At 36.5% G+C, this 18,563-nt stretch overlaps 2 protein-coding genes across 2 annotated transcripts; both read right to left on the bottom strand.

Moving 5' to 3' along the window:
• Positions 1-450: 450 nt before the first annotated feature.
• Positions 451-1,504, bottom strand: LOC143459575 (uncharacterized). Its single transcript, XM_076956790.1, has 2 exons — positions 999-1,504; positions 451-907 (listed from the first exon to the last, which is right to left on the bottom strand). Exons 1-2 carry the CDS (start codon positions 1,502-1,504, stop codon positions 451-453), a joined length of 963 nt encoding a protein of 320 aa, XP_076812905.1.
• A 4,987-nt stretch (positions 1,505-6,491) lies between these two features.
• LOC143460170 (histone-lysine N-methyltransferase SUV39H2-like) lies at positions 6,492-13,780 on the bottom strand. The gene is made up of 8 exons (XM_076957586.1): positions 13,260-13,780; positions 12,428-12,592; positions 9,660-9,857; positions 9,306-9,529; positions 9,040-9,193; positions 8,681-8,833; positions 8,284-8,425; positions 6,492-8,063 (listed from the first exon to the last, which is right to left on the bottom strand). Exons 1-8 carry the CDS (start codon positions 13,629-13,631, stop codon positions 7,897-7,899), a joined length of 1,575 nt encoding a protein of 524 aa, XP_076813701.1. The 5' UTR covers positions 13,632-13,780; the 3' UTR covers positions 6,492-7,896.
• Between the last annotated feature and the right edge of the window lie 4,783 nt (positions 13,781-18,563).

The following is an 18,563-nucleotide window of genomic DNA, read 5'->3' on the forward strand; positions in this document are numbered from 1 at the left end:
GTGAAGATTCACCTGAGCGGCTGATGTAAATACAAAGAAACAAGTAAGCAACAAACAAAAGAACATGTTGTGTTTCTAATCAGAGAAACGTTTCGGTGGAATGATTTTGCGACCAGTCCGAGAAGTTTTATAGCCGCAGGAGAGTTTATAGAATCTGAAGCAGTTAGAGCAGGTGGTATTGTTAGTGGTGTCGTTGAAGTAGAGGGCAATGACTGTGGAGAAGGATGTTGAGCCTGCAAAGAAATATTTCGTTGATGTGAAAAGGATGACGGTAAAGGAGCATCAATATCGATATTATAGCTAGGTTTGAGACGGTCAAGGGAGACGCGGTCCGGTTTGCCATGACGGGAAATAACGAAATAATTTTCGTATCTTTCCAATACCAGAAAAGGACCAACATAAGGGCGTTCCAGCGCTTGTTTGACATGATCACATCGAACATAAACACGGTCACAATGTTTCAAATCCGGATGAACGTAGGACTGTATGAATTTCGTATATGAGTGATTGAGTTTTCGTTGGAGTAAACTGAAGATCGTTGATGAAGTCTCGGTAAGCACCGAGGTAGTTGGATGTAGGAACAGCAGAAGCAAGCTTGGAGTCAGAAAAGAAACCACCTGGGAGACGTAAGGTGTTGCCAAAAGCGAACTCAGCAGGTGTACATTTCAAATCCTGAAGATAGCGATTACGCAGAGCCAAGACAATAAAATCCAATTTGTGAAACCAACGCTCAGGTTCATCTGAACACTTGATGGCGCGCTCTGCATTTGCACGTTCCGTAAATCCATTGGAAATTGGATGATAAGCTGTAGTCAGGTTGTGTTGAATACCAAGAAAGCGCATAATTTCTGCCCAAGCAAAATTTGTGAAACACGGTCCACCATCACTTTTGAGAATGATCGGAACACTGACCAAAGAACACCAGTGATTGACAAAGTAAGTCTACGGTTTCCGTGGTGGCATCAGGGAGTGGTATGGCTTGAAAGAAACTAGTATACCGGTCAATACATGTAAGGATGTACTTGTAACCGTTTGAGGTTGGAAGTGGTCCAATCAAATAAATTGCAACATCAGAAAACCGACCATAAGGAATTTTAAACACCCCAGGTGCGGTTTTGGTGTGGCGAAAATGTTTCCTTCTTGATAGTTTGTTGGCATTGTTGGACCCAGGTAGCGATTTGTTTACACATCCCTGTCCAAAGAAATCGTTCCTTGATGAGCTTAATTGCGGCTTTTTTACCAGGATGTGATAAATTATGTAAGTGAAGAAAGACTTGACGCTGGAAAGAGGAGGAATAAGAACACGCTCAGTGTCAGTGGACACGTCACAAAGAATGGTTAAGTCATTATTGGGCAGCTTGCAGTCTTGAAGTTTGAGTGATGTTGGTACGGTGCGTAGTTTTTGAATAGCAGGATCATTATCCTGAGCTTGTGCCATTTTCTCATACTCTAAAGGAGGCGAAAGATTGGAGAGAGTATGTTGGGTGCTGAAGGTTGAAACCATGACAAGAGGTCCGCCACAACATTGGCAGAGCCTTCGATGTGCTCAACGGTTGTAGTGTATTCTGAAATGAACAACAACTGTCGAAACTGTCTTGGTGAGTAATGTTTGGAGAGCTTATTGAGACTAGAAACCAAAGGGAAATGGTCAGTACGCAAAGTAAATTGGCGGCCTGACAAGAAGTAGCGGAAATTTCGGATTGACTTGCATGCGGCCAAGAGCTCTCGGTCAAAGCAACTGTACTTCTGTTGACTAGCATTCAGTTGTCTTGAAAAGAAGGCCAAAGGAACACGTTGATTCCCTTGTTGTTGTTGTTCTAATGTTGCCCCAATACCGGTCAAAGAAGCGTCGACTGTTAAATAAGTTGGAGTATGGAGTTTAGGAAACGCCAAGGTGCTAGCATTAGCAATAGCTTGTTTGCTGTTGGCAAAGGCTCGTTCAGATTTTACATTCCATTTTAAGGGGTCACTTTTCCTTCGATTGCTGGGAACGAGCTTGTAAAGTAGTTGCAAGATGGTAGAGCAATTTTTTCAGAAAACAAAAATAATAGCAATAAATGCCCAAGTAACGTTTCAACTGTTTGCAGGTTTGGGGCTGAGAGTAATCAAGAATGGCATGCACTTTTTCCTGAGTAGGTCGTATACCTTGGGAATTTTTGTGATGGCCAACGTAGTCAAGAGACTTGCGGTTGAATTGACATTTGTCAAAATTCAGCGTTAAGCCACATTCATCAAGACGTTGAAAAAGCAGCTTAAGGTGTTCAAGGTGTTCTGACAAGCACCTATTTCCAATGATGATATCATCGAGGTAGGCAAATATTCCAAGATGTTGAAGAAGACGTACCACTTTTCCTATGAGTCTGGAAAACGTCCGTGTAGCGCCGGACAAACCAAACGGAAGTCTTGTATATTCAAATTGTCCAAGAGGACAAACAAATGCCGTTTGGTAAACATCTTCTGAAGCCACACTTATTTCATGATAAGCGGCTGACAAATCGCATTTAGAAAAGACAGTCTTACCATACAAAACATCGGAAAAACTATGTAAGAACGGAAGAGGATAACAGCTGTTGATTGTTTGTTTATTGACCAGTTTATAATCAATGACAAGACGATATTTGTTGCCAGTATAACCTTTAGGAACAAGTAAAGCTGGATTTCCGTAGGGAGAATCACTGTAGCGGATGATTTTCCGTTAAAGCAAGTTTTCAATCTCTGTCATCAAGATCTTCATAGTTTCTGGGTTATATCGACGTGCACGCACAGGAGGACCGGTAGTATGAATGTGGTGAACGATGGAATGTTTCACCGGTTTAACAACTGAAATGGGTTGTAGCAAGTCCGGAAATTGATGTAAAAGATCTCCAACAGGATCTATTGGGCTGAGAATGAATATGCGAACAAGATCACATGCAACAGGATCTAAAGTATATTGATGTTGGTTCGGTACATCTATTAGATGTTTGGCTTTGGGATCCAAGACAAAGTTGTAGGTGGTGAGAAAATCTAAACCCAAGATGCAATAAGGTGTGTCCGCAAGAACAAATTCAAACGGATAAGAAAAGCGAGGATGAAGAGAAACATTAAATTGTTTAGTGCCATACGTAGTAATAGGAGTGCTGTTAGCAGCAAACAGAGGAGTTTGTGGCTTGCGGTTCGATTTATACGCCAAAGTAGCTGATAAACGAGAAGTTGCGGCAGCGCTATCTACATAAAAGTGAATACAATTGGAGTGGTCTTAAACAGTCAACCAAGGGCAGCCTCTTTTGCCAGTAGACGCGATCGACGGGACTGACCGGGTTAATGTAGTGCCGACCGTCAAGAATTTTTTGTAGGCTGCGAATGATTTCCCACAGGGAACATGATGGGTGACAACGGCGCGCATCCCCACCAAAGCGGGCGTGATAATAGCATAAGCCATTAGAAGCATTGGAAGCACAAGGGTAATTGAAATGTTGATAGACAGGTTTCTGAAAAGTGGGAGAAGAAAATAAGTTCATAAACTTCAATCAATAACCGGAAAACACTTTTCCAAGAAATGATGTAATGGTATTAAAAATGCCACCCAGGCCGCTACAGGCACATTGTACGCACGTGCGTGAAGCTAAATTTTTACTTTTGTTTTGCCCTAACGGCATACATTTAATTTTACCCGAACACAGTGAAACTGATATAAAATTTACTGTTGAATGATTCTACCGAGCTCATAATTCGATTTCTTTTGTGTTGTAACGTATACAAATACAATCACTTTCTTAGAGCAATACCTTCGACAAAACAATACGCGCGCCCCGTGAAAAAGCTAGAAACTGTATTTTGCTAGTCATAGGTTAGACTTGGTAAACGCTCATAATAGTCATATACTGTACATCCACTGTAACAACCATTTCATTTTCAACAGTATATAGGCAATACTGTAGGTAAATGTTGTTTTTTGAAAGTTTTTTCCATCATTTACATTTCCCACCAACCTCAATGTAACCCTAAATCATCACTCAATATTTATTCAACCGTGATCGGGAAAGAATTTGCAAGTTCTTTCTCTCAACTTAACTGCACGTGCATAAATGAATGACAGCAGTTTCTCAACCCTTTTCATCTTGTTTTCAATATTCGAGAAACTTTATCATCGTCTTCGGCTAAAATTTCATCAATCTTGGTCACTTGTCCGTCTACCTATACCATATATGCATATGTATAAGCACACTACAAACTTTCTCTCCTAAAAAGGAATCTTTGTTTAAAGTATATCTGGCGTCTTGTACTGTACGTATAACGTATCGGGAAACCTTATCGCGTATACCTTTGACTAAGTCTATTTACGTTTGTCTCATCGCGTTGATGTATATAGCAACGCAAAAGCAAACGTCGTCTTTGTTTATTGAATCGTTTTCAAAGCAATTGATTTTATGACACATTTTTAACGGTAATCAGTAGTTTGCCATAAAAAAGTGGACTTGAAAGTCATGAAAATTGTTTATGGCTAAAGTGAGCACAAAATATTGCATAATAAAATTCTCTACAATTGATTTCACATTCACCGCTTATGAACATGATTTTTTTACTTTATGCTGACAAAAGCAACCCATAGGTCTATAAATAAAGAATAAAGTTATTAATTTAAAATGCTGGGACTTAACAAAGACGTTTTTGATCACAACGGGTAAAGACAACACACCGTATGTGGAGTAGTTGTAAACGGCTGAAACAATTGAAGTAAACGAAATTGGGCGGATTTAATAGGGCAATTTGAAATGAACTTTTTTAATCAGCGAAGATTTGCCATCCAACACTTTAGTTGGCATAAATGGTTTGGCATTCTGGGTTTGGCGGTCATGCCTCGTGCTAACCTTCCGTCGTCGTAACACCACAGCGCAGTTTATACCTTGCCCGTTTTAAGACCTCAGGGTTTTTCCACTTTTCCCCTATCATTGATTGTTTGTGAGCGAATATTTCTTACTTCCATTCAATATAACGAGGTTAGCACCATATTTTTCGCTTCCTACAGTCAATGGCTAAAAATAAACGATACGACCAGTGGTGGCTTTAGGTTTGGGGGGGAGGGCAAGGTGAGCTATGTTGCGACGTATGTTTGGGGCTTCCAAAAATACGCAAAAAGTAGCGATCTAGTAGGGTAGTCAGTGGGCATGCTCCTCCGAAAAAGATTGAATTTACATAGTCTAAAACGCATATAATTTTGCTTTTCTTTCAAAAAACAAACTGACTGATATTTGTTTGTGCATTTCTTTTCAGTTTATGGATACATAAATTTTTCTCCATGGCTCCCAAGATCTCACATTCCTTATTCCTTTGTTGCTATCGAGCGCCTAATACCTCAGAGGTTTGCCAGCAGAGAATACAGCTTTTTCTTCGTCTCGGCAAGATATATTAATTCAGGTGGACGTTTGAGTATCAAGCTATAAGAAAGTAATCTCAAAGCAGGAAGGAACCAAAACACACGAAGGTTCGATTTACACGATTTTCTCCTATTCTAAATACGGTTCATACGTCTAAGTGACACGGAGCAGTGAGTGATTCCTGTCCTGAAAAAGTGAAACTATAGTTGAAAATAATATTTCTATGCGATGTTTGTTTTTTGGGAGCGAGTTTATAGAAATAGTGGTACCTCGACTCACCTTAATACCTCTATTGGAAACGTCGTTGCTACTGCCGGTTTCATGCGTAAATTTGTTGTGCTTAAGGATGTAAATACTTAACATCTGCCCTTTTAAGCTTATAGGTTAAATAGGTTTAACTATTAAACCCTTAAGAATAATGGTCGCCTTTCCATAAAGAATAAAAAACGCTAACAAGGTATTAGAAGTATAACCTTCCGTAGAACAATACTTGATAGCTGGAAAAAGCATCAAGTTTGACTTGTGCAGAACAAAGTACTGTAGCTTCCTGAACGACAACGGAAGAATGAGTAACCAAGGCTACTACTTAAATGGATACAGTGTAATTGTAAGAAGTTATATAAACTGTGGCGATGATGCATGTCTAACTTTAACCGACTTCTATACTAACGCAATCTACCCGCAGTAACGTGTCGCACGTTAGGTCACAGGTCCTTTACCGTCTTATTACCTTTGAGCAGAATAATTATCCATAGCGAATGCAACGCTACAAGAAAGGACGGCTCCATATTGTTTTAAGAATCAAGAATAGATACTTTCAACGGATAGATAAATTAGATAATACGATGCAACTAAATAACAATCAATTTTATTGTTATAACGTTTAATGGTTTGAATAAGAACAAAATATAACACTTTCAATTTATTTTTAATCGACTGAGATGCTATTTATAAATTTATACCAAAACAGCAAATTTCCGCCCAGGGTTAAATCTATCCCAGGTTAAGTACCAAGTTTTGATGCTTATCCTTACCGTTCACGTGCTTACGGCCAAGTTATTTAGATACGGGTTATTTTCGTAAATTATTATATTCTCTGAACTTGGATCCTCTCTAAAAGTAAATGACAAAAAGTCTGGTAAATTTCTATTGCAACAGGACCACGCCATTTTAGCATGGTGAGAAATCAAAACGGTGTTGCAAAATTAAGTACACGAATGATAACAAAACACAAGAAGAACAATAAATCTTTCTTTGCAAACGGCTTTGACCACGGAATATATGCACTTTAATGCCTAGCTCTTTAGAAAATTATGTTTAAGTCCTTCAAAAACTTGTAAAGAGTAATGACAGCATATTTTACCATTTACCCACAAATTCTCTTTAAAAAACGACAGTATGCTTCAAGTGCGTTTTAATAGATACGATCGCACATGGCAATGTACAAAAAAGCAAAAGTCTTTCACAATGCATAACTTCATAAGCATGCTTAAGGTCAGTGAAAAGTTTTAAATAGCAGAAGCTAATTCTAAATCTCTTTAAAAATAAAATGCTACAACATCTACCAGATACCAAGCTGACAGACGACAAAGTGTGCTCATTCGATAAAACACTCGTCTACCGGTACAACAACTTTCAAACAACGGAAAAAACTTTAAACGATAAATACAAACGTTTGATTTTTCATTAGTCATTATTTTGATGTAGCATACACAACATGAAAATGCTGGTACAAAATTACACACTAAAGTGAAGTTTGGGATGGAGATGTATGTAAATAAATAGATTATTATTTTGAAGTTTTTAAGAAAAAATAAATGTGATTGAATTTTCATCTAAAGAAAATATTGACTAAAAACAGTATAGCAATCAAATCTAGTTCAACACTTTCAGTGAATAAAAACTAGTCATAACCAACTGCACATGTTTGGGCAGGTAAATTCGTCTTCATCGTGTTGGTAGTACTCCCACAAGGTGGAAACAGAGCAGGATTTGTTTCATAAAACAAATGTCGGTTACTGGCAGCAGCAAAAAATCAATCATTTCTGATGAAACCTTCCCCACGCAACGAACATAACTTTAATAAACGGCCACGTTCACACGAAATGAGAAACTCACGTTCACACTAATGTTCATCGTTTTGAAGTACTTTAGTTCGTTTTTCACAACAAACTAGAGGTGAGAACTTAGCGCATAATTTCAAAATCTATCTCGTCGTGTTATATTTGGTTGGAAGGGGAATTGTTGGGCAAAACGTATCACTGTCAGCGGTTACTGTGGACAACAGTGCTAGTGACTGCCTTTTTCATTTAATCAAACTTCATGCCTTTCAAAAAGAATAAAATAAAAACACCACTCGTCCATAAAAAGGCACAGAAATGTTCGCAATATCCTACGAGAGAAAACGCACCGCTAAAGCTGTCATTACAATGCAGTCAGACATTTCAGTCCAATTACCATACTGTACTTTGAGTTAAGTGGTCCTTTTCATATCGGTACATGAGAATCGACAACCTTTTGGGGAAAATTTTGTCTTCTTTCATATAAGCCACATTCTGCAGTTACTTGATCCACATAGGCATCGAGTTCGCTTCTTGATCGACGAGCATGCAGAAAAAGAGTTTTCTGAAGAATTGTCGTCTGTGCTACCACCAACTGCTGTTGATGACAGGTCGTTGATGTTGGTCACAATGTCTTCGCGGCCATCTGCAATAAATAAGACTTTTTATATTTTTTTTTTGGTGGGTGGGGTGGACACGTTGCTTTAACAAACACAATATAATTGCAGACCTCTGTGCAAAAACCTGGCATTTAAAAATAGAAGATTAGATTCCGCCAAATACATTTATCATTCTCTTGATACATGCTTCTTTCAACATACATTAAGTTTAAAACTACTCGCTGATGCATACAACAGCAAACTTACCTGTCATATCTCCTGTCATTTGATAGTCAAAAGTAAGCTCCTCGTTAATCCCAATATTCTTTCGAGCAAACAAAGCAATGCGAGGAAGTGATGGATCAAGATTGTCGATGAAAACATTGTAGACTTGTAAATTGGGTGAACACTGAAAAACAAATGGAAGATGACAAAAGATATCAGATATTGCAATGTTATTTAATATTTTTCATCACTTATTAAGGTATTTACTGGGGCAAAAAGAATAAAATTTATATAACAACGAAACATGCAATGTTATGTTCATTAACTATCACTATTACTTGACATAGCATATTTACATATAAAACACAGCGTTTGCAGCTGTGCATATTCTTGAGTTACGATGGCCATACTAATTGAGTTTCCTTATTTCAGCACTTACAGAATGATTAACAAAGTGAGACATATTTCCAAAATTAGTTGCGTCGACAGTAAGTGGATTTTGCGAGTCATAGAAGTCAAGATCAAACAAATAAGTTATTCCGCAGCTGTCATATTCTTTACCTCTTCTCTCAGCCTCCTCGTTGGTTATAATCTTAACAAAAGATTTTAATCTCGGCAAAGGGATTTGGCAAAAAGTTCTAACACAAGTTACAGTACACACTATATGCGTGAAACCGAAAAGAGTGTTTACAAACTATGCCAATTTTCTTCATTTTAGCCTTTTGGTGAAATCTCAATTTACACAAGTAATGTTAATTAATGAGCACCATCGACATTGATTTTTTCCCATCAACTTACTTCTCCTACATATTCCATGACAAAAGCACCTTTAGGAATAGGTTGAAGTGCTTTTACGCCCCACCCCTTTCCATTTGGTGTCTTAAACAGTGATATTGCATACTGTGGTCCTCTTTGGACAACTCGATTTGAACAGTTAGGACCACATTTGCATCTGAAAACAAGAAAATCAGCATCAACGTGCATTTACCACAAGGTTAGAAGTTTATATCATAAAGTACTCTAAAATTAGCATTTTACATAGACAATTCTTTTTTTTAAATTACCTAGAATTGCATTCAAATATTGGTTTCCCAGGCTTTATTCTTATGAATCTGTCTTCAAGTCCATATGCAAACCTCCCCTTGTGAACGCCAGGACAACATCCCCCTTTATCAAGGTTGTTTCCGCAGCCATCCACACAGTTGCAACCCAACAATGGATCGACTGGTAATGTTACCCCCTTTCCAGGAATATTATTCACAATCCAAGTAAAGTTAGATGGAAATGGCTAGAATGTCACGTACAAAAACTTTAGGAATTCTCAAATGCTTAATTAGGAATGTAATTTGTAGAAGACATATTGTTTTTCCAACAACATGTATTGGATACAAACAAAAACCACAATGTAAAAACAATACCTCTAAATCAACTTCATTTTCTATAGCTAATAATGGTTTTTGCCCATTAATGGAATTAATCTTCTTCTGCCAGGCCATAAGTTCAACATGAAGTTTTTGTTTTTTTGTCGCATATTCCGCATGAAAATGAAAATTGTTTGGTATCATGTCAAACATTCTTTGAGTGATGTTTCTGCATAGTTTGCCAGGACGAATAAGCTTAAAAAATAAACATTATTATAGAAAACAATCAGATAAAGATAACCATTGCTTCAGTTTATATAGAAGCTACTTTAACCATATTTTGCTATCATAGGGCAGTAATGGAATGTCTGTGATTCATAAAACCAGATTTTGCTTATAGAGCTGGTGCTATTAATAAACTTACACAATTATATAACTGCAAATTATAAATATGCCCAAAGAATTCATTTTTGAAGTTAAAATAATGCCAAAAAAGATTTAGATGAGAAATAAGGGTTTGAAAATTTTTCTCACATGTTTTTAATGCCCCGAATTTGGGGCAATATTTCGGGGCGTTGGCAAAAACTTCCAAAAAAATTTTTTTTTTTAATAATGCAATTATCATTCTAAAATTTTACTAAGTTTGGTTGATGTAAGTTTGTCTTAAACTAAATAACCTATCTTTTAGACACATCATAATATGGTTAAGTATCCCAGTTAGCAAAAAATACTTGCTTCAATAAACATGAGAGAGCCAAAGTTGTACCATACTATATGTGGATATCAAAATTACAATCTAATTTAATGACACTATACAATTATAAATATACAAGCTTGTTTTTTCTGATATCGAAAGAAGTGAGCTTTAATGGATTCGACAAGATTTAACTGGAAGGTATACTCAAGGCTCTACAGTTCACGGCACAAGATCATTTCACCATTTTCAACCACAGTCTTCAAGTGGCATTGTTTTCAAAAGAATCAGTGATGATACAGAATTCAGTGGTGGAGTACATACAGTAAATTCTTTCATGTTACATCTCCTTGTTCTTTCAAAGTTGGTGATTATGTTGCATGCATGTATGATTCAAATTGGTGGGTTGGTATAGTCAGTGAAATTTTCAGGGAAGAAGGGAATGTTAGCATTAAGTTTATGGTACCTCTTGGCCCTTCCCAATACTTTTATTGGCCAAGACATGACTTTTGCTGTGTTCCTTCTGATCATATTTTGTGTTTACTTTCACCTCCTACTCCTGCAACAGTATCTGGACGAAACTACCGAATTGAAAGTCGTGACTTGCAGAAAATTCTGAATTCCTTCAGTGAACTGGTGCAGGAAGGACCCTGTATTTGAAAGACATGATGCTGTGGTACAGCACATGTTACTTTCTTTCAAAGGTATCTTTGTTTCTTGTGCATATTACGCTGAATTTATATTTAAAGCATGGTACCAATATGTTTTGAGTAGCATACTCTCGTACTGGTTTCGCTTGGTCAAGTTCACCAGTAAAAAAATTGTAGCAATTCAAAATATGATAAATTGAGGTTTTTATTTCGATTTCCAGATATACATTTAAGATAAGTTCCTCCTCAATCCCCATTGTATGCCAGTAGCTACAACAATTTTCATCTGTTTTGTGGCTAATGAGTAATAAACGGACTAAAAGATGACCCAAACAAGAAAGTTAGAGAACCGAGGAGGCAAATTTTCCATATATATATGCAGAAAATATATATACCAGTACATACTGCTAAAAGTAAATGCTGATTTAACAAAGTGCTCAGCTAATTAATTTTACCAATTATATGTCATTTCTTCATTCTAGTTTAAGAATATTTATAGTGATCTTTGAAGCTTCATATCTTATTTTTAACAAAACTTACATCAACCAAACTTAGCAAAATTTTAGAATGATAATTGTTTTATTCAAAGAAAAAAAATAATTTAGGAACATTTTACCAACGCTCCGAAATATTGCTCCAAAGTCGGAGCATTAAAAAAATGTGAGAACAATTTTCAAACCCTTGTTTCTCATCTAAATCTTTGTTTTGGCATTATTTTAACTTTAAAAATGAATTCTTTGGGTCCAAAAATGGTAAAATACATATTTTCATCGTAAAAATCCTTCAAGGCAAAGAGTTACAAACAAAAAAGGAACATGTAAAGTGAAAAAATGGTTGCGTTCACCACCTAAAATCCTTCTAGTGGCCAAAATTTCAAAATACTGTATCTTGGTTACTGGTGGAGGTATTTCAAAAATTTTTCAGAAAAATCATTAAAAATGAATAATAATTATTTTCAAAGAAATGCTTGGAAAAAAATAAAGCAATGGTATATTTAGTTGATATCTGAGCGCATGGTGCAGCAGCAAGAAGGATCAAGTTTGACATGCCAACGTTAATGTAACTGCACTACTTACTGGCATCATTCTATGAAACATGAAACTATGACTATGAACTTTTATGAAACCGAAACATGAAAATGAGCAGTTCACACAAAATATCTTCCATACTTCCTGATAGCACACGACAAAATTACATAAAGACGTTTTTGTATCAATTGTATGATACTTACTTAACTGAAATTCTCAATTATGTCCATTTTTATACGGTACTGAAAAAAGAAAACCTAAAAATGAAGTCAAAGCTTAGTATAATCGGGTAAAATAAGAAGGTAATCTGTTGGACAAAACAACAGTGTTTTTCACAAAACCATTGAAATTATGAGCTGCCTTAGTTAAGGTATTCACTTCATTAGTACTTTCCTGGTTACCGTACTACTTAACTTAATAAACAATAACCTAGCAAAAGATGACAAGATTTACTTTTTCCCAATGAAGGTTTTTCTTTGTCATAAACTTATCAAGCTGCATCATGTACTCCTCATGAAATTCTTGAATTAAGCTGGAGCAACTGAGATTGCAAATTGGTTCCCATGTGTTTGCTTCCATTGGCCAGCCAACCCATTTCACCAAGTAGTATCTTTTTGACTGTAAAGCAAATTTTCAATGAAATTATCATATATAAAATTTAAGAAGTGTCTAGGCCTATTTTACTATAACCTGTGTCACTTATGAAAGATAAGGAGGTAAGGTTACGAGAAATAATAGGGATATATTAAGAGAAGGCGATATATAAAACAATTTTAATTTTTGGGGTGAAAATAAAGTTAGAATTAGATTAAAAGATATTATATTTATAACTTCCATAATTTTCAAGTTAGAAACTCACAAGCAGCAAAGACAAATAGCTTCAAACATATAGTGTACTATATTTTATGAAACACTTGGTGAAAAAACGGCAGCCAAAAATTTATTGGAGTGATGGTTGGTTTCTATAGTAAACACTGTTCCTATTTAAATTAGAAACAGAAAAAAGACCTATTGGTTTTAACTTTTAATACCGGTAACATAATTTAAGTAAATGACTAATTGTTTACTTACAGCCAACATAAACATATTTAAGCACATTTGAATGACAACATCATGAAGGCATCTCACAATGCCAACACATGATTGTTTATGCAGCTGCAATGATTACTTTGCAACAGTAGAAAAGTACCAACTGCGATATAAACAAATTGAAACTGAAAAGCTTAGTTTTAAACATTGTTGTTAAAATGCTTGAATACCAACAAACTGGACTTTAGTAATATACCTCAATAACTTTAAAGTTTGCAATGTACTCTACTTCAAAAAGACTATTGGATGACTTTTTAGAGGTCTGCATCTTTCGTGCTTTGAGCTGATGGGCTTTAATCAACATTGTTTTGCACCCATTGGAAGCAGTAGTCTTCTTGTGGTTTATAATACCATTTGAATTAACTAGGTTTCCACTGTCGTAAAACCAGTAGGTCTCAGCATATGGCATCGAATGCTTTCGCTTACGTGGATGAACAACATCAAAATGGACTCCTTGCTTTGATGCAATTTGTTGAAGAGTTTCAATAACCGTGTAACAAGAAACAACAGGTCCTTTTCCTCGAACTGCTGCCTTTTCTATTTTTATCTTCTTCGTAGGTGGTTCCATTTGGACTGAAGGATGAAGTTTTTAACAAAAGTGAAAACTTTCTAAGCAGTTATATGCAAACTTTAATTAGCCTTAATTTTTGACATGTTTACACTGCAAAGACTGACACCAATGAAAGCCACACTTTACATAGCCTAAATAATTCAATGAAATCTACAACACAATACAGAAATATATTAATAAGCTATATAGCTTATAAAACAATTAGGCTAGTACATAGCAGGAAATACTGGAATCTTCAAATAGCAATTAGTTGCAACAAACACAATAATTGTTATATACTGATCTGACTACTGGCATCACAGGCGCTTCGAAATTTGGCCCGCTTTATGTAGGCTATAAGAACCAGGAATCATGCAAATTTAGAAAAGACAACAAATGTTCGCCTCTGTTCTATTCTGTGTATCAGTATCTATAATGCAATGTAAGTTTTTGTACACCAAACAGGGGAATTTTCAATGACTGGTGTGCACCAGTAGGCAACAAAAAGTGTGCACCAGTATGCACCAAACAGTTGTCAGTGTTTGGGAATTACTTAGCTTACAAAGTAGCTTTTTTCTGCATTAGACATCTACGTTGCACATTTCTGGTGCATAGCGCTTTATTTCCATACGGGGTCAGTATAGGCTAGGCTCCAGACTGCAGAGTATGGCCGTTTTAGTAAAACCTTGTAGCCTTGGATGTGACAAACAACCAAAAATAGTAAATGAATGCTTGGACGCACTGAAATTGTACACTTCGGCGCACAAACACACAGTAATGTACATAGTTTAGCTTATCCAATCTTTACATGAATTGAAAATAGAGTGCACAGTTCCGTCCAAATCATTAAGTGCAAAAGAACGCACCTTAACTGCGCCACAAATGCTCATGAAAAGCAGTATTGATCTATCTCAAACTCTGCAGTCTCGGCTAGGCCTATGTATTCATACTGGTGGTTTGCATATGGTAACATGTTTAGGTCACGCCAATTAAAAGTAAAGTATCGTAGTAAAATTAGGCTCCCGTCCAGATTGCGGAGGAGCACTCAATACTGTTAAGGTAGCGTCTATTTCACCAGCTGGCGGTTACTGAATTTTATTGGCCAACGCCAAGTGATCATAGGAACAACTTTACCAACTTTTGTTCTTTACTAATCTTTCGCAATTCCTGGTGAAGGAACAAACCCACTCCAAAAACACTAGGGTCTAAGCTAAACAATCAGTCACGCGCGGCGCGCCTTTCACTTGTGGAAGTCACTACCAGTTTCCAAACTTCACACATACTCGTGTTTTCCCGCGTTGCTGATGTTCAAGATACAATTACTTTTGCATAATTTATTTTCTACCCACCGGTACCTATTTATTTTCACACAATCATTTCTTGATGACGTGTGTGCTTGATCGAAATTTTTCATTTTTGAGGTAATAAGCGCCGTAATAAGCTTAAAAAAATAACGATAATTTGAACATGTCGCTCAGAAAAAATACGGGTTTGCGTAATTTCCTTTAATAGTGAAATGTTGGGAAAAGTTTGTACAACAATGCTACGACTACGCACACGAAGTATGCCTTTCTTACCCTAGAGTAAGATATATGCATTTGGAATGGGGAGATGTTTACTTCGGCAGAAATATGGTTTATGGGAAACCCCATTGCTGAAAGCAGGTCTATTTTAATGGGCGGAAAAATAGACGAATAGGGTTTACAAAACATACTTGAGCCGAAGTAAAACTCTCCCCATTCCAAAGGCATATATCTTACTCTAGAGTAAGAAAGGCATACTTTCAACCATTGGAATGGGAAAAAATTCCCGTACTCTGGACCATTTTAATGGGCGGAAAGCATACGAATGGGGTGTTTATTTTAAGAATTCTAGTCAATTTATGCAAAATGGTATCCTGTCGTATATATTTTGCAATTGCTTGTGGAGGAACGAAAAATAAAATGCTTACCGTTTAATCGTTGATGGTGGAATGGTGGATGAGCCATGTTAACCCAGTAAATAGTAAAATAAAAATAAGATATAGGTTGGCACTCTGAAGGTTAACTTTAGTTTTGATTCTTCTACACTAATCGTTAAATCAGAATGCAATAAAAATTCCGTAAAGTAACGATGAATGGTTGCTGCAGTAACATCAATGAAATAATCAAAGCTGCAGCTTGCAAACACAGTATCATAATGCTTTACTACGGTACCTAATATAATTGTTAAGTGCCATTCTGACCTAAAAATTGATAGTGCAACTAAGTAATGGCCACTAAAAGTTGGTTTCTCCTGTTTCGTGTCACATACAGCAGCGTTTTGTAAGTTAGCGAAACAGTAATCATGAGTATGATACTACATATGGCGCTTTTCTAACAACTATTTATTGAAGTACGTTTTTATCCATGCGGTGCTTGAGAGCTAAGAAAGCACAAAAATTGTATTGAAAATATACTACGAAGTTGCTTCATACCTAAATCTTCGTGCTTTAAGTCTTTACAAGTGAAGGGTGCCGTAAAAAACGAAGGTCTTATCAATGTGCCATATGCAAATAAAGGATCAGAATTACAGAAATACAGGCTTTTTGTCTTGACCCAAATATGAAACACCAGCTATAAAGCATATTGATTTGTCATTGTGACGTCACATTGGCACAATGATACTACAACATATCGTTATAAAACAACAAAAGCTGCTCAGCTTGTGAATTAATTCTTTTATGAACCAACGTTTCGCAAACCCATGCGGGTGAGCTTCATCAGGGCAGATTGTAATTAGTATTGATACAGAAAATGAGAATTTCTTTATTATTGTAATCCACCCTGACGAAGCTCATTGTTTCATTGTGACGTCACGTTGACACAATTATATTACACTACAAGATATTGTTAAAAACAACAAGACGTGCTCAGCTGGTGAATTAATTCTTTAATGAACCAAGGTTTCGCAAATCCATGCGGGTGAGCTTCGTCAGGGCACATTGCAATAATAGAGAAAAAGAGAATAATAGGGAATGTCTTTATTATTGTAAACTGCCCTGACAAAGCTCACCCGCATAGGTTTGCGAAACGTTGGTTCTTCAAAGAATTCATTCACCAGCTGAGCACCTTTTGTTGTTGAAATTATGCCTAGTGGCAAAAGTAATATATAGTGAAAAAGTTTGTGATGATATTTTTAATATACAGATTGTATAAGATCATCCGATTCGTCTGCTTTCCCACCCGATTCGTCTGCTTTCCGCCTACTCAAATGGGTGAAAATGCGGTAATATTTTCCCATTCGAATGGCAGGAAGTATGCCTTTTTTAACCTAGAGTAAGATATATGCATTTGGAATGGGGAGATGTTTACTTCGGCAGAAATATGGTGTGTGGGAAACCCCATTGCTGAAAGCAGGTCCATTTTAATGGGCGGAAAAAATAGACGAATGGGGTTCACAAACCATACTTGTGCCGAAGTAAACATCTCCTCATTCCAAAGGCATATATCTTACTCTAGGGTAAGAAAGGCATACTTCCTGCCATTCGAATGGGAAAAAAATCCCGTACTCTGGACCATTTGAATGTGCGGAAAGTAGACGAATGGGGTGATAAGATATAGAATTCTCGTCTTCGAGTATCGAATCAGCGAAGCATAACATGACGTTTCAATGACATCCTGTTTCCTGCTTATCGTTTAAAGTCGTGGCATTAAATATCATGCCTATATATTACGTGAGTTATACACAGCTGCTCATTCACTCGTTTACTAAGAAATTAGCAGTAACATGGACGTTTTGATGGTGTTGCTGTACTAATGATTTGTGAAAATGGTATCGTTCCAACAAGCTTCAATATAATCAGTTTATACAGTTGTTATCCCTGTGTAATCATTGTTGAATTCAATTTGAAGAAGTTCAGTATCAAGTTCGACAACTTTGTTATCATCTTCACAAGACAATAATTCGTTAAGGTGAACAATTAATCCGAGCTTGAGAAAAGCAGATAACGACCTTAGGAGACTCATATATCATCATCCGCAATAAACAATTCAACAAGCAAACATTGTAGTGAAGTGGGTCAAGCTATCAAGCTCAACAACCATATACACCCCATTCCATTAGAAGTTCTTTCTCCGGCGTGCTTACTAGGCCTAACAATTTTTCTTCCATTTAACCCCTGTAAGGACAGTTAAAATTGCTTACGTATATAGCCAGAGGTATAATATGTATAAGTACAGGGTGGGGCAGGAAAACCTACCACATTTCAAACTAGGAAAAAGAGACAAAATTTATAAGCAATCACAACATTTATTGTCTCATCTGAAAGTGAAAAGGTTACCATTTGATGTATTTATGTTTTAAAGATTATATCCTGTAGGTGGCGCCCCACGAGGCCTTCCAGGTGGCTTTCGCTTTAGTGCTGAACCCGTAGCTCTGAAATTTTTGACTCAGAGTATTACAGATTTTCGATTGGGACCAGGATCGTTACGGTTTAGTTTGAAATGAGTCTTAAAATTTCTTAGCGTTCGAGTCACAGATTCCCCATTTCTAATGAGATCTTCCACAATAAATGCACGGTGTTCGCCAGTCCAGGCCATTTTACATACAGATACAAAATTTTAAAAATTTGCACAAAAATTATTTACTTATAAAAACTAAAAACTAAAACCTGAAACACAAATGGTAAGTCCTTTGCTGCAAAATTTCAATTCAACCTCCTGTCAGACTGCTATAGCCTACTACAGCTTTGGTACAGTAACAATTTGAAATGTGGTAGGTTTTTCTGCCCCACCCTGTATAATGCCTAAGGCATAATGTAAGTATAGTGGAGCACAGTTTTTAGTTACTATGCTAAACCTTGTTTTGGATAGAATGGATAATTTGGCTTAATCACGACTATGAAATAGATGCATAGTTGTAACAGAAAATGTTACCAAAAAGGAAGCAAGATTATTACAACTAACCTCTATACGTCATAGCTAAAAGAAA

Source organism: Clavelina lepadiformis, chromosome 5 (assembly GCF_947623445.1).
Source record: "Clavelina lepadiformis chromosome 5, kaClaLepa1.1, whole genome shotgun sequence".
Classification (NCBI taxonomy): Eukaryota; Metazoa; Chordata; class Ascidiacea; order Aplousobranchia; family Clavelinidae; genus Clavelina; species Clavelina lepadiformis.

What these genes read in the sequence shown, in the direction of transcription:
- LOC143459575 (XM_076956790.1), bottom strand. Translation starts at nt 1,504, where the DNA reads ATGGTTTCAACCTTCAGCACCCAACATACTCTCTCCAATCTTTCGCCT. An exon ending in ATCCTTACATGTATTGACCG is followed by an intron (nt 908 to 998) that starts GTATACTAGTTT and finishes TTCTTTGGTCAG; the next exon opens with TGTTCCGATCATTCTCAAAA.
- LOC143460170 (XM_076957586.1), bottom strand. Translation starts at nt 13,631, where the DNA reads ATGGAACCACCTACGAAGAAGATAAAAATAGAAAAGGCAGCAGTTCGA. An exon ending in CAAACTTTAAAGTTATTGAG is followed by an intron (nt 12,593 to 13,259) that starts GTATATTACTAA and finishes TTTGCTTTACAG; the next exon opens with TCAAAAAGATACTACTTGGT. An exon ending in AAAATGAAGTTGATTTAGAG is followed by an intron (nt 9,530 to 9,659) that starts GTATTGTTTTTA and finishes GTGACATTCTAG; the next exon opens with CCATTTCCATCTAACTTTAC.